The sequence below is a fragment of the Anguilla rostrata genome, chromosome 2 (genome assembly GCF_018555375.3).
Source record: "Anguilla rostrata isolate EN2019 chromosome 2, ASM1855537v3, whole genome shotgun sequence".
NCBI classification, from domain to species: Eukaryota; Metazoa; Chordata; class Actinopteri; order Anguilliformes; family Anguillidae; genus Anguilla; species Anguilla rostrata.
Window position 1 is genome coordinate 30,199,111 of NC_057934.1, and position 16,666 is coordinate 30,215,776.

At 40.8% G+C, this 16,666-nt stretch overlaps 1 protein-coding gene across 2 annotated transcripts in view; it reads right to left on the reverse strand.

Moving 5' to 3' along the window:
* Nucleotides 1–643: 643 nt before the first annotated feature.
* The window catches only part of dna2 (DNA replication helicase/nuclease 2), a 29,619-nt gene continuing 13,596 nt past the window's right edge, over nt 644–16,666 (reverse strand). For both annotated transcript variants that reach the window (XM_064321503.1, XM_064321505.1), the window contains 14 exons: nt 14,919–15,075; nt 14,422–14,610; nt 13,904–14,134; nt 12,985–13,101; nt 10,666–10,775; nt 9,883–9,992; nt 9,429–9,653; nt 6,455–6,648; nt 3,975–4,064; nt 3,343–3,550; nt 2,604–2,693; nt 2,289–2,471; nt 1,373–1,521; nt 644–1,261 (listed from right to left, as the gene is read on the reverse strand). In XM_064321503.1, coding sequence (XP_064177573.1) covers nt 1,207–1,261; nt 1,373–1,521; nt 2,289–2,471; nt 2,604–2,693; nt 3,343–3,550; nt 3,975–4,064; nt 6,455–6,648; nt 9,429–9,653; nt 9,883–9,992; nt 10,666–10,775; nt 12,985–13,101; nt 13,904–14,134; nt 14,422–14,610; nt 14,919–15,075 — 2,108 coding nt within the window. In that variant the 3' untranslated portion in view covers nt 644–1,206. The remainder of the gene's footprint in view (nt 1,262–1,372; nt 1,522–2,288; nt 2,472–2,603; nt 2,694–3,342; nt 3,551–3,974; nt 4,065–6,454; nt 6,649–9,428; nt 9,654–9,882; nt 9,993–10,665; nt 10,776–12,984; nt 13,102–13,903; nt 14,135–14,421; nt 14,611–14,918; nt 15,076–16,666) is intronic.

The following is a 16,666-nucleotide window of genomic DNA, read 5'->3' on the forward strand; positions in this document are numbered from 1 at the left end:
GCCCTGTATGAATTTTGGAGTGCAGACAAGCATGAGCTTTCCTCATTTCCTGCAGTACACAAGTTGGGTTAACACAGACATGAGTAGGACGGAGTCACTTTATGAGCAGCTCAACAGACAGACTGACCAGTGGTTGCTGGTACGCATAATAAAAATTAAAAAAAGGACAAAGTGACTATGACGTCAGCCATTTACTTTCCATGAGCTTGCAAAAAGTGTTTTGAAGTCGTGGAAATGCAGTTGTGTCACCATGTTGTACCATCTATTGCAACTGCATGTTCTTATGGGGAAAATTTATATTTGGTATAATAAAAATGGTACTACATTGGTGCCATTGACCTGCACTGAAACGGGTTGCTGAAAGACCTATACTGGAGCCAAATGTGCTGGCACTAAAGAGCAACGTCTCAAAACAAGACAAGGAACTGAGCTTCAAACATGAAGCCCAGTCTTGGCCCCTAAGTTGCAACATTCACTCATCTCCATACCCACTCCTAGTAGTCAATACAACCATGGAATCAACTGAAGTAGTTATTAACTGAGAATGTAATTAAATAGAAGTTAATCACACCATGCATTTAAACTTTGTAAAAAAAATCTTTTGAACCCTTAAGCCAGGATGCTTCCTTAAAACACAACACAGTATGGTCTAGAATTTATTAATCACAAGTAACCAATTAAAATGTACACAAAATGGTAAAAAATAACTGCATAAAGTTAATGGATTCATACTGATACAGGCAATAACTGTCAGAATGAGCTAGCTTAAGACAGTGTAAAAAAGAAATGCCTAGCATTATTCAAAGACTGAGGTAATATGTAAAATATGTATTTCTGTTCATATTTCTTGTTTAGAAATAAGATGGTATGATCACCTTCTGCAGGCATTTCACAATGAACTTTTTAAAAAATTGCTGTAGAATTACCATAACAATGCCACTACTAAAAAAACTATATGGTACCATTGGAGGTTGGATCCATAATTGTTCACATTTTTCATATTAAGTCCCCACTCCCCAGATCTGTTGTAATATGAAAATCACACAAACAGGTTTATATATTACCGGGTAATATATATTTTAAACACACCCAAAAATGAGTTAATACTTCGTTTGAACATTTTAACAGTTTAACACAACTTAGAGAAAAGTAGTCATTGTGGCCCAGCCACCTCTCCTCTAATATTGGTCAGGACAGTTCCACTGATTAGTGCAGAAGAATATGTGGCAGTGACTCATGGGCCCCAGGAGGAAGCTGGTAGATGTGGAATTACATTAAGGAAAACACTCATCCAAATGTCACTTCTCTATAAAAAAAACATTTTCAGCCATTCAAATTCACATATTTAAGTATCTGTCGTGGTATAAAGGATATCATCTGCTCCCGCTCTAGATGGGACAGCAGCATTCCCAGTGGGGCATAGCGCTGCACAGTGGGGGTGGAGCCCAGCATCAGCAGTTTGTATTTAGCCCGGGTGATGGCCACATTCAACCTGCGCCAGTCTTTCAGCAGCTCACCCAGCTGTCAAGAGACGGAATGGTTACGCCTTGCACCACACATAAATTATGGTCAAAGGGCAAACTCCACTGACCTACTGTAAGAATAATCTTGTCCTGCTCTGAAAATATAGGGCTGGGTGATATACCACAATAATAATTTTTGAAAGCAACAACGGTCGTTACCACCGTGTATACTGCCTTTACTTTTCGTATTTTTCTCAAACTATATCTCATGCGGTAGTAAACAACCACGCTTCAGAGGCTGTGTGAAATGCTTATAGAAAAAACATCACCACAAGTTGTTTATTCGGTGATCATAAAAGACAGCCAAATCAGCAGCAAGGCCTTGCAGCATCCATGTGATTTGACAAAAACACATCACATGATCACGCAAAAGCTGCCTGGCCTTGCTGCTGTTTGGCCGTCTTATCAACACCCAACCGATAACAGTGGTTACGCTTTTATTTATTTATTTATTTATTGGTCGTTTACTACCATTTCAGGTATAATTTATTTTTTTTAAAGACAAAAAGCAAAGTAATACACCATATGGTGGTGAAGACCGCTATTGCATTTGACATGTATTCTTGTGGTATTTCACCCAGCCTGAAGATAATGTATCCTTTTGGAAGAATACAGAAATGTGTCAAACATCAGTGGCAATTTCTCACACTAGCTGCATTTGACTCATTACACATTTACTAATGGTTAGTGGAAGAAGAAACAAATAGAACATACATGAACCAGAAAAGCAATTAATTCTGAGAACTACATTTTATAAACACTCACACTGCCCTCCACATTGCTTCTGACAAAGGAAACAATGATGACACCCTTGTCCCGTCCTTGGTACTTGTCCACGGTGTTAACCTCCACTGCACTGAAGGCTGGGGCCCTCAACAGTCCCAAGATGGCCTTCAGTTGCTGTCTGTAGGGAGCGATGACTCCAATATCACCTGCTTTGCAGCCAGCCTGAAACAGTCATCTTCAATGATACACTGGTAATGGGCAAAATTGTGGCCAGAGCCAACGATCCCCACCGAGTAAACCTAACACCTAAAGCCACTTCCGACATGCCAGTGAAATAAACCAGCGCGCCCTCACCTTTAGCAGGAGGCTGACTATGCAGTGAACAAGAGCAGCCTCTGCATGGTTGCTGATCCCTCCTTTCTCCACAGTCTCTGGGGCAGGGACCTAAAAGAACAGCAGCGCAAATTAATCCTTTTGCACAGATGCAAATTCTGGCCAATCCTCGCCCATTTGTGGGGGTGTTCTATTAAAGGCTTTATAACTCCAGGTGTGAGCATCACAGAGACTTGGAAAATGGCTTTAAATGAAGCAAGACACTTGTTCCATTTGCAATACTAACTTGGTCTATATTATATTTCTAATTTAGGTAAAAATAGTGACACAAATGCAATTATCTCGGCAAAAAATGCAAAAACAACATTGTTCTTTAGTCTGAAATGAAAGCCAGATCACATATAAAAACAGGTAAAACTAAATTTCCTGTATCAGAAATGCCTTGTGGAAAATCTGGGGGTGATATTTATTTAAACAGTGAAAATTACCTAAAGTGCAGTTCAAATATCCAAAACAAAACCTTGTTCTTTGTGAAGAGAGGAATGTAATGGTGTTAGACTTTGTATGTCTGTATGTCAGTGCAATCAAGAGTTATAGCCATTTAAATACTGAAAATTCAATTCACTGCTATAGTGCCACCAAAAGCTCAGGACAGAAAAGATAGCATTGAAATCCCCTCCATGACAGATTTGTCCTTGAAGCCTTCTGCTGTCATGGTCTTCTGGGAGCTGCGGTAATGTGTGCAGTGAACGGGTCTCACCTTGGAAGTGTCAAGGAAGCAAATGGGGTTTTCCGGCTCCACAACAGCCCTTATCCAGCCTCTGTGCGCCACTTGGCTCAGGTACAGCTCCAGATCTCGCTCAACAGCCATCCGCATGGGCAGCTGCAGCACTGAGCGAGCGGTGTGCTCTGACCCACACTCCAGCTTGCCCCCATACACTAGCGCGTTGCTCAGAGACATGATCTTGCTGGAAATACAAAAAATCAATTTACTGGAAGGAGTTTGTCTGGGGGGGGGGGAATAATTTTTTATGTTTTTGTCATCCCTTTTCTCCGCCATTCCCAATCATGCTCACACTGCATCTCAACCAATTCAGAAGAATACAGACAACCGCAGTAAACAAGTCAGGCTCGCACAGGCATGAGGTGTGGGTTAGACGTGTGCAGTGCAACAGAACTGTGAGCACCAAAATGACAAGCGGAGGAAGGAGGCTTGGGGGATCACAGGTGCACAATGAGATGCCGAGCAACACTAGCAACAACTGTGCCGTCGGGGGCTGTTGTCCAAACTGCATACCAGACCCTTGATTTGAGCCCATCTATGCACTAGAACAGTGCATTGACAGCATGAGCCACCCAGCCCGTTTGGAGGATTTTCATGGAGAAACCCACCTGTTCATCCTATACTGTACGGTCAGCTGCACAACGGCATCTTTATGATGCTCAAGACGCTTGAATAGACTCTCATCCATGCCTAGAGACCTGAAGGGGGGGAAAAATTATAAATTTCATGAAAATGTATTCATATTTTTCTTCAATCAATTCAGAACCTGACCGTAACACATGGTGAGATCTTGTTAATGAACTATCTCCTTTATATGACTATTGTGCTGCAAGATAATATGTACAGTACTGGAAAAAGTGAATGTATAAAGTTAGATCAGGGCCGAAAGTTTTGTAAATGAAACACAAATGAGACGTGAAAAGGAAAAGGCTGAAATTTAAAAACCTGAAACCAAAAAAAAAAAATGAAAATGAGCAGCATTGAAATGTAATGTCGCAAAAAAATAATTTACTGTTGAATGTTATTTTCAGTTTCTCCATCCATTTACAATGTTTTTTCCACCCAGTTTCAAACCTTTTTTTGGCACAGGGAGGGGTTAACAAGAGTGAGGTTTGATGGGGGCGTGGTATCCCTTGAACGACATTTAGTTTATCATCCGAATGACATCGGTGTAGGTGTTACAGCGGAGCACCTTGAATCAGTGACTGATGAAAGCAATTATTTTTAGATGCTGGCGTGTAACTGGGGCTATAAGAAACGAAACCGACACGCTACCGAAACTTTAGCTAAGGTGTGCTTTTAAATACAATGTTGCAAAGCAGCTACACAGCAGACTTAAAAGCATAGACTGTGGCCTATATAAAAGTGCAAATCACGGAAAAGTGCCTTATGATGGGTAGTACACAGCAAACAACTTCAAATGCTTTAAGAGGACACAACACTAATAAGGTGCCGGGTTTCGAGGGTTCCAAGGTGCATTTGTAATTAGGTAGCTGTTTTGTAGTTGACTTAGTTAATGCACTCGTGTTTTAACTACTGCTTGTAGTTTTGCATAGACTGCGTTGTTGCTGTTCTTGTTTGTGTTAGTGTTAATCAGTTTAACCTACAGGGTCCAAGTCAAACTATGTGGTTGTTCCCTGCACTTGGAACAGTACTTCTCTCTAGGGTTTTCGACACACTTGTTCCTGGTTATGATTATACACTTTGTTGTACATCGCTCTGGATAAGAGCGTCTGCCAAATGCCTGTAATGTAATGTAATGCATTTCAATTTCAATGTTTAAAATGATAGAATCCTAGAATCCTAGAACCATACAAAAAAAAGGTGACGTGATGATACATCTCAGAGTATCAACTTTTTCAACTTTTCCATTACCAACTCGCAAAAATCAGACCTATGTCCCGTTCGATTATGATCAAGCTTTTTTACTTAATTTACAGCATCACCAGAGCATCAAATGTGTCGTCTCTGTGTTGCATCATATCTTCTATAATTTTGGTATCTGTCTAACAACGTTTGTTTTAAGCTATTATCAGCCAATACCAATATGACACCAACATTTTTGTGCATCCCCAATTCAAGACAATGTTGTTTGACTTAACTATTGGTTCTGTTCATGACGACAAATTATTTTATATTTAAAGCATCAATGAACCCTGATTCATTTAGGCTTCTTCAGTCGTATCTTACATTGAGCTCAAAGCTGAAGAGCTCAAAGCTCAAAAAACATTACATTCAGAATTATTTGATGTATATGAAGATAATTATCACAGCTGAACAAAACAAAAAGACATTGCTATAACTATAAGTTATTGCCCCCCCAATACATATCACTGCTTGTTACGAGAGAGCAAAAGGAAAACTGTATATGAAGTTCTACAGTTACTCCCCAAGCCTCTTTTCTCAGTACGCCTGCTGGGTACACAAAAAAAATAATAATACTCACCAGCCACTTCATTAGGTCTACCTGTTCAACTGCAAACTGCACCCGTTAATGCAAATATCTAATCAGCCAATCACGTGGCAGCAACTCAATGCGTTTAGGCATGTAGACATGGTCAAGACGATCTAGTGAAGTTCAAACCAAGCATCAGAATGGGGAATAAAGGTGATTTAAGTGACTTTGAACGTAGCATGGTTGTTGGTGCCAGACGGGTTGGTTTGACTATTTCAGAAACTGCTGATCTACTGGGATTTTCACGCACAACCATCTCTAGGGTTTACAGAGAACGGTCCCAAAAAGAGAAAATATCCAATGAGCAGCAGTTCTTTGGGCAAAAATGCCTGGCAGAGGCAGGGATGATGGCAGAGGTCAGAGGAGAATGGCCAGACTGGTTCGAGCTGATAGAAAGGCAACAGTAACTCAAATAACCACTTGTTACAACCGAGGTATGCAGAAGAGCATCTCTGAACGCACACCAAGTCAAATCTTGAAGCAGATGGGCTACAGCAGCAGAAGACCACACCGGATGCCACTCCTGTCACCTAATGAAGTGGCCGGTGAGTGTGTATATATATGTATATATATATATTTCTGGAAAAATGATGCTTGTAATGCAGTGACTGAGAATGCTGGTGACATGTTCACCTGGCTTCCGGGTTCTGGACAATAGGCGGAAGCTGCTGGTGATCCCCCACCAGAACAAAGCGATCGGCGTAGAAGAGGGGACCCAGGCACACCGGCTGACTGATCTGTGATGCTTCATCCACAATACAGAAGTCGAAATGGCGTCGGCTGAAGATGGGGTGCTTCATGCCCATGCAGGTGGTGGCCACCACAAGCTATCGAGGGGAAAGACAGGAGGCAGTCTGATGCATTATATATGTAACATGGTCAATAACTTTTTGTACACTGCTGCTACAGTAGCCATTTCAGGATTGTGCACATGCAATTCAGTCCTCTATCAAATGATTAAAAGAATAGAAACACCCACCTGGTCACATGCATTTATAATAAGTACACAACAGATTGGCCAAGGCTATTCGCTTCTGCTATTTGGTTTTGTGTTTGTTTTTATGCATAAATAGGCTATGGCCAAATTCATTTAAATTTTTATTTATGCAAGATAACCTAATCTTGTTTGAAATTAAATGTTCTGTTGTCAATTAAATAAATGCCTCCTTTTGAAATGCTGTATAACAATAGACATAACTTAATTCACAGGTCACTACATTGTCCTCATGTCATTTTGCACAACAGTAGGCTACTTGGAAGTTTTGATGTACAGTAATTTCCAGCAACGGTAGTACAAATCCAGCATAACTTATCCAACTTTATTATAAACATAATTGAAAGGGGTAATGACTACTGAAATGTCAGAGCAGTTCGAAGTAAAATTTCATAGTAGTAGGATAAATATTTTCTGCATAAATCCAAAGCAAAATCCAAAAAATAGGATTTGTACCGTCTATGTCCGCAATAAGTATACATTAAAACTGTTTTTAATTTTGAAATTATTCAAGATAAATTGCCTGTAGTCATGTCTCTCCTGTCAGTGTGTAGTTCCTCATTTATTGAATGTGAAAATAAACAATTACTGAAATAAACAATTATTTAATATACTGATGGGTAGAAAATTGTTTTTTTTTTTCTCCCCAAGGAATTTTTGAGAGAAACCGGTAAAGATGTGTGCAGACAAGACATGCCAACAACAAGCAAGCAAGAGGAAAGTGAAACCTGACAACTACATTTTGAATAAAAATTAGTTGTTATATTTTAAATTCAATGGTTTTTACTGGCAGAGGTCAAAGAAAACATGTCTCAATATGTGCAATGATTTTAAAATGGTAATAAATCACTTGTGTCTTCGTGTTTACTTTAAGGTACAGGGCACAACTGACCCCACCTATGGACACAAGTATCCCTGTTGTTCCTTTGAACATATTCTGTTTGAACTTTTAAGAGAAAATGCACCTTTCATGCTAGCGATCACCAAATGTTAATACAGCATCAAGTTGTTCATTTTAAAATACTGTCATTCTTAGGCAAGCAGTCTCTTTGCAATCACGTAAAAGACTAAATGGGGCACAACCATACCAAGTCTCCCCTACAATCAGATATATAGCAAATTCTTTAACACTAGAAAGGGTAGAGGTGACGCCATTGAATGTTTAGACTTTTAAATTAAAATTACTCCACCACCCGCAATGCAATAGCTAATCTCCTCCATTCTTTTTCCTAAATATTTGGGCTTAAAATTACTGTTTTAAAAATTCTTGAAAAATCTAATCAGCAAAGAAATACAGGCAGTTTCTGCCCTTCTCTTCACAAAAATCCCTGCCAGACAATAGGCAGCAGGTTTTGGCCAGGTGCAAATGTGTCGCTCGCTGCTCAGGCATGCTATTGAGCAACTGAATGACCAACGCTTTGATATGAATTGCTCAAATAGTTCTGCACATATAATCACACAAAATGAATTCATTGCAATCATGTGATGAAGCTGATAAAGACTTTAGGGTGTGGATAATTGCAGGCATTGTAGTTGTAGAAATGATAGATTGAGACTTTGAATAAACTGAACAGTCTACATGACAACTGCTTAAATGTAACTGATGTGTGTGCGGTCCCTGGTCATTATGATTGAAAAAAGTCATTTAAAAAAAATACAGCACTTTGTATTTCTTTGAATTTCTTTTTTCCATTTTGTGTTTCGTTGTGTTTTGCACATTTTAGTGCTTTGCTCAGTGTGCAGTTAGATAGGGTAGTGCATGCTGGTATGTGGCCTGTAGTATCAGAAACAGATCAAATACAAAAAATGTACTTGCATCCATCCACCCATTATCTATACCCACTCATTCTGGTCAGGGTCGCAGGGATTTCTGGAGCCTATCCCAGCGTGCATTGAGGCAGAAAACACCCTGGACAGGTTGCCAATCAGGTTGCAGGGCTCTCACACTATGTACTATTCATTAAAACATTTAACCTAAATATGTGAGTTGTCCTGGCTGAAATGAGCGTGGAATGCGCAGAGCAAGTTTGGTCAGGAACCTTGCTGCAGCCGACTTAGTCGGCCTAAGTAATCACATTCTCACATGTTTCCATAATCAATCAATCACATACACACAATACCTTTTCTCACAATGCCAATGCCAATAGTCAAATATCTCAAATATCTCTGTTTTTGCATGCTTCGCTTGCTTCTGCACAGAACTGCGCTCACCCCCCACCACCCCAGCACCACCATTAGTTTGTATTTGCTTCTAAGTACCGAGGGGAATGTTTAGGAGGGGAGATGTATCATGCTCCCTTTTAGATAGGATAGTGCACACTAGTTTGCGCACTGTATTACCCGAAGCTTGCTACCAACCTTCCAAGTGAATTTAGATATTTATCATCAAGATAAAAGTATTAAATGCAAAATCTTGTTTTACAGCCAATGGCTTGACATGCATATGATCTGCTAAGCTAATAGCTAGGTATACAGTGATACCATTGAAGAGCTTAACAATGAGAACACTGATTGTTGTTGGGTTGCAGGCTAAAGAGAGTAGAAGTTAGCCTATGGCTTAGAATCCCTACCACAGCTGTAGAAACCACTCAATTATTAGCCCACCAGTGTTACCTCACTGCTGTAGAGCCGCTCTAGCTCATGTAGCGTGTGGATTTCCCTTGAGCGGCGCAGATTCTCCTCTGTGAATGGCAGGATATCTGGATGCACCTTTTGGATCCGCCCCAGTCGCAAGAAGCCAATTTTGAACCTCTTCAGCTTGAGCAGAATGTTGTCCACAGCCGAGTGCGTGTAGCTGGTCACCAGGACACTGAAGCCACAGGCGTGAAGGATCCGAACCTGGAAGAGAGGAATTAGGGGGGTCTGCTAGCTTGTCTGATTATGGAACAATTTCAGAATATTACACAGAAAACCACGCAAGACTGAAGAATTGGTTTGCAAATGAAAAAAACCCTCACAATGGAAAATGGGAAAAACATTTAAAATCAGACCATTCCCAAAGCAGGTGACTGAACACAATACAATGATGAAATATGACGCTATAAACCTATGGTGGCAGGTTGCTTACCAGAGTGCAGATAGTAGTGGTTTTTCCTGTTCCAGGCATGCCTACTATGACTGTGTAGTCCTTAGATAGCAGTACTTTCTTCATGGCTTGTTTCTGAGGTTTATTAAGGCCTAAAAACAGAGCAATGGGCCAAAACATTTTAACCAGAGATTTAAATTAACTGAAAATAAAGGATCGACAGGAGATTTTCAACTACTGCCATGTGGAGCTCTGATATAAAAATATCTGACCAAAATATCAGATAGGAGAGAGATGTTTCAAGAACTACAAAATGTGTGAGCGATTAAGTGTTATCAGTCAGGCAATGGCTGGAACCTATCATGATGTTTTGTTTCAAAGTACATGATTGGTTCATATGGGTAGCTGCACCAATTATGAGTTTCGTGGGACAGGGGCACAGATGTGAAAGCACAGCAGAGCAGTAAGAGTAGGACCAGAGTAAGATCCCAAGATGACCCCCATATTGAATCTGTGCTGACCTCATACAGCTTCCCCCAGTTCAAAAACCAGCATACTACAGTGCCTAACAGCCACTGCCCACTACTGCACAGAAATCAATTAACATATCCACAGAACCAATCTGTGGTGTTCAACACATGGTGGCTCTGACAGATAAGGCTTAGAGGAAGATGGCCATTTTCAAACAGTGGACCAATTTGTAGAATTGTGCAGCTTGGTTTGCAGACTAATTACAGACCCTTTAATGTCTGATGACAAGACCATAAAAAATGAGATGATAATTCACATTGATGTTTGAGGGGTGTCAGGTGTCAGAATGTGTACCTTTGAGGATGTTGGCAACTGTATCCTTGGCCTCTCGTGGAAGCACGCTGCTCAGGCTCTCGATGAACTTTGGTGGCTGGAAATCCACAATCAGCTCCCGCAGCTTCTCACTGCATGAAGGAACACAGGGGCAACACAAACAGATGTTCAACTTTGGCACATCCAGGACTAGATCAGATTAGGGGGTGCCAAAAGACTTATGTACAATTCATAGATTACATACGCATCACAGACCAGGTGAGGTTAAAAGCTACTTATACGTGCATTCATTCACATACCAATGTAATGTACCAGCTACTCAAAGAAGTTAATATCTACCCCAAAGAAGCACATTAATTATATTATAGGGTATGTCAAGTTGTACAGTATGCACTTGTATTTGAATTAGATGCTTTCAAAATGTATGCAGGCTAAACAAATACAATACACATTTTGAAAAGTCACATTTGTTATCTTATCAGAAGAAAATAAACCTGAAATATGAAATTAAGCATTCAGCATTTATAACAAGAATTTAGAGTTGTTAAACCATAATTTATTACTACTTATAACAATCCTCCCATTAAAAATGATGCCATGACAACAGTGCTCAGTGTAATTATATTAACCTCTTTGTGCCCATGCCAAATCTGCCGAATCCTTGCCCAATTTAAAGCTTTATAACTCCAGATGTGAGCATCACAAAGACTTGAAAAATGGCTTAAATGAAGCAGGACATTTGTACCATTTACAATACTATATTTGTTTATATTCATAATTTAGGAAGAAATAAAGTGCCACAAATGCATTTGTCTAGGCCAAAAATCAAAATGAATTTGCTCTTAGTTTGCAAAGAAAGTAATGTACCTGTTTACAGATCTCAAATGAATTGCAAACTATAAATCTCAAGCTGGGGACACAAAACGTGTCGCAAAACAACAAATTTTGTTTTACAAGCTGAGGACACGCCAAAATACAAAACATTTTAGCACTATTTTTTCATGTACGATAGGGAAAAATCCATGTGTATGCACCAATCATAATTAAGGCATCCACAGCCAATCACGGTAAGAGTAGCTCATAACCAAATCGGTAAGAGCAGCCAAGCGGCAGGGAGTAGGAAACTGGACGTGAGCTGAAGCTCTGTGGAGCCATAAATATTTAAAGGGAACCCAGCCTGTTAAGACTTGTATGGTTTAATATTCTGTAAATGCCCTCAACTATGGAAATATGTTGTAAAAACCACACTAAATATTTCAGTTATTTAAAAAAGAAACCCCAGCATTTAATAGAAATTTTGAGCTATGGAGGTCGCCATTATTTTAGACACGCAATGCACTTTGGGTAGATGCCGTAAAATTGTTGCACTGGAAGTTAACTCAGTTGTTTTGTCCAGCAGTTGCGGTTATTAATAGAGAAAAATATCAATACAATGCCACAGAATTTGGATATCTGTGAATAGGACAAATTCAATAAACATCTTAGTGCATCAGCACGTATTATTATCATTTAGGGATTATGCATCTAAAGGAGATATTATCACCAGTTTATATAAGATGTGGATCAATAACATTACGTCAGTTAAATTAACGGGGATGATGACACGTTTCAGTTTCACCAAAAACGAGTTTGATCCACATGGTCACGTGACTTTGAATGACGGGTGCTAGAAAGTGCAGCTCTTTACAACAGGCAACTTTTCCATCTCAGCATGCAGTCGGCGCACAGATGCCATCTCTAGTCTTATGCCCTACTCTCGTCTCCTCCAATCTTCATCGTTTCTATTTTGTGATGAGGGCTGTCCTCTGTGCTTTCCGCCGGAGTAATGTCCCGCTCTGGCTCGAATCAAAAAGGCTGAACAGAAGGCATCTTCAATGACGCTCAATGCTCAACGGACAAGAGTAATGGACCGGGGACAAGTGCAACCATTTGATGTCACTACCCATTTGATGAGTGCATTGCGACAGTAAAAACAATGACGACCTAAAGTTGAAGGATTTTTAAAAAAAGTTTAAATAACTAAAGTCTTCCATGTGTTTTCATAACATTTATATAATTGAAGGCATTTACACCATATTAAGGCCTACAAGTCTTAACAGGCGGGGTTCCCTTTAAAATGCATAAAACACGTGAGTTGTGAAACGTGGAAATAAAATCTGACACTAAATTCTTTCCGTAGGCAAGACATCACTAATCTAACACAAACTTTAGAAAACAGGAGTTCGAAACACATTTGATCATACGGATAACCATTTTTTTTCTTAAACCAAGAGACCATTATACCATACTTAAGCTTAATGGTAAACTAAAGTGGAAAGCAGAAGCTGTCTGACAGCAGACCTTATAGTAGTGTTCTCCATCAGCTTGGAAAGGTTTCCTAAATGAGTGTCCATTCCTCCCACCCCTTCATCCTGATCCAATCTGAACATAATGTCAGGAGAATACTTTGAGAGGTTCCTGTAAAAATGAGGGTAAAACAACACATAGTTATTATTAAAGCACACAGTTATTAATTTGCCCCTGGATACATAACATAGATTAAATATGCAGCCTTTAAACTGGCATACATCTGAAAAGATGCTCTTCACATGGAGTTCTCATTGTCAGGGGTTAAACTGGGATTTGAAAGGTGCAAAATTGGGATTTAAAACCCTAAAATTTGGCATATCATAAAAATGTATAGCAGGGGTTGGGTAGACAAGAAAATAAACATAACAAAATGGTACAAACAATCTGTCTTAATGCAAAATAGTTGCCAAATTGATTGGCATGATTTCTGCAATATGATCCGTACAATATAGGCCTACCGGTAAATGGGTTGTTAAACCCCATAAACTTTTCTTGATCCTCAGCTCCATATTTCCTGTACTCTCAAATTAAAACATTAAAACAAGTAAAATTGACTTTTAAACCAGGAAACTTTCAACTGATGTCCAATTTGACGCCATTTTCCATGCTTTCTGGCAATACACAAAAACTGAAATCCCCAAAATTATCCCTTTATATTGGCATACAGTGATAATTTCACTGTACAAGTCAATTATGTTGCATTTATTTAGCCCAAATCAATAGCCGGCACCCCCAGCATAACAAATCAACAAACGGAATTTTGAGAACCAAATCAAGCATGTTCAAATGGCTCTTCTATGATGCAGAAGGTTAGACTAGCAGAGCTTCAAGACAATCATTTTGGTCTATTTGGCTGAGGCCTGAACCAAACAAATAAACAATGCATTCCGAGACAACCATATAATCTCACCGATCCAGGGTGCATGTTACTCCAGCAGCAGTCACCTCAGTGACATAACCCGTAGCCACAGCTAGCAACTTCAGCTCCTGGTCGCTCACCACGACCCGGTCGCCCACAATCAGACAAGTCTCAGCCTTTTCCCCGCCCCGTCGCACGAAGCAGTGGACATAGGCGTTGTCAAAGAGGGGCTTCACTAGGCCTGTCCGCAGAAGGTTACCCATACATCCTCCACTTCGCTCCCTGAGTGAAACAGAGGCCAACAGTGATCAGAGACAAAGCGATCACACAAACACACATGTACTTTTTGTATGACACAGAAACGGGATTCATCTTGTGCGTCAGCACGTCCCACTTGTTAAAAAGTGCTCTTTTGTCAAGTAGGGCATTACTTGTACTGTAATGAGTGTTTGCATTGACGTCTGCAGACAGTAAAAATCAATTTCACATTTTTGAATAGATTTTTTTTCTTTACAACCAAAGAGAAAAAAATGAGACACACGCATGCATCTGCAAGCACGCACGCACACCTCTCCTCAGCTGACAGTAACCAGATGTTTCGACGGCCCCCCTTTCTTTCCATAGTACGCCCCTCCAGGGCACAGAGCAAGACCCAGTGGCTGAAGTACTGCAAGTGGGCCTCACTCAGGTGCTGGGTCTCCTGCTCCACGAAGGCAGGCTGGTCCGGGCGGCCTCCCAAGGTACCGCGTTCTACAGCTCTGCAGGAGGGAATTCTCAAATGGTGACGACTCAAAGACTTTCCAAAGGACCAAAGTCCCAAGATGTCACTTAGTAGATTTTATTCCAAATCTACACCCCCAAAATGAATGAATTAATTAATAAATAAGACATGACAGCGCAGTGCTCAGACTGCACTGTAGGAAATATCATACAAGAGAGCCTGATATCAGAATGCTACACATGCAGCTCATTGCATACAGTACACTTAAACAGTAAACATGCTATTGTTTAGGTGACACAGGTGCACTTCCACATTAAGTCAGCTGGGACACGCCTCAAACCCTACCTGTTGTAGAGAGCACAGTTCCGCATCTGAGGGCAGTATTTGCAAGACTGGCAGTTGGCAATGTCAAGCATGGGTGCCAGATGTGGCTTTCCTCCCTCATCTCGCATCACGCTGTTGTCAAGGTAATGTGCCAGTGTGTTCCGCAGCTTCACCAGTTCTATGGAAAGATGAGTTGGAATGGCAAATTATTTAGACTGCAGACAGCAGTGTGTGCGTGTGAGCTATACAGCACATTCACTGCAATAGAGAACAACAAGAGTGCTAGCTTGTGGTTAGCCTTCATTGACTGCAGTTCTATGACGTTATACAATGAAGAATTCTCAAGCTAGCATGAGATGATAGCACCAGCCCATAAAACTTGATCTTGATATATAACTGAAATGAAAGAAATTGCTTACTATAATAAAAGGGTAATTATGAGTATGCCAGAGGCTTTGTTGATGCAACAATAGAGGCTACACAATCAATGTAACCAGACAAATACATTACATTACAGGCATTTGGCAGACGCTCTTATCCAGAGCGACGTACAACAAAGTATATAACCATAACCAGGAACAAGTGTGTCGAAAACCCTAGAGAGAAGTACCATTCCAAGTGCAGGGAACAACCGCATAGTTCAACTTGGACCCTGTAGGTTAAACTGATTAACACTAACACAAACGAGAACAGCAACAACGCAGTCTATGCAAAAATACAAGCAGTAGTTAAGACGAGTGCTTTAACGAAGTCACCTACGAAGCAGCTACCTAGTTACAACTCTAAGCTTACAGTCAATTTACAGATTACAGGGAGGTAGGGAGGGATGGGGAGAGGTGCAGCCTGAAGAGGTGAGTCTTCAGTTGTCGCTTGAAGTGGGTCAGTGTCTCAGCTGGTCTGACCTCCACGAGGAGGTCATTCCACCATCGTGGGGCCAGAACAGAGAGGAGACGTGTTCGGGAAGCGCAGGTGCGAAGAGGGGGAGGTGCCAGGCGTCCTGAGGTAGCGGAACGGAGGGGTCTGGCTGGCATGTAGGGTTTGAAGATCTTGTGGAGGTATGCTGGGGCTGATCCCTTGACTGCCTGGTATGCTAGGACTAATGTTTTAAATTTGATGCGAGCCATAACAGGCAGCCAGTGGAGGGTAGTGAGCAGGGGAGTGATGTGGGAGTGTCTGGGGAGGTTGAAGACCAGACGAGCTGCAGCATTCTGAATGAGTTGCAGGGGTCTGATGGCAGATGCCAGTAGTCCAGCCAGAAGAGAGTTGCAGTAGTCCAGGCGGGATAGTACCGTTGCTTGGACCAGGAGCTGGGTTGAGTAGGTGGTGAGAAAGGGGCGGATTCTCCGGATGTTATACAGGAAAAATCTGCACGCCCAGCTTACCGCTGCGATGTTCTTGGAGAGGGACAACCTGTTGTCCATCACCACTCCGAGATTCTTGCACAATATTACAAGTTTTTACCATGGCACTGAAAATCCCAAAAATGCCGATTCAGTGAAGTAACGCTAAAGGTGGTGACATGTTAGCTAATTTCATTCATATCAGCCACGATGTGTTAGACAGAGCTAACGTTGACGTTATAGTCTGGCACTTTCGTTTCAAATCCAGACAGGAACTATCTGGACGGGAACAATTCCAAAAGACCATCGATGTAAAATATAAATTTCAATGTGAAAATGCCAACAAAATAATTGCCACAGATTCAAACATTAACGTACCCAGTTAGTTGGCAAATTATTTTTTTGGCATTTTAACGTTGAAATTGACAT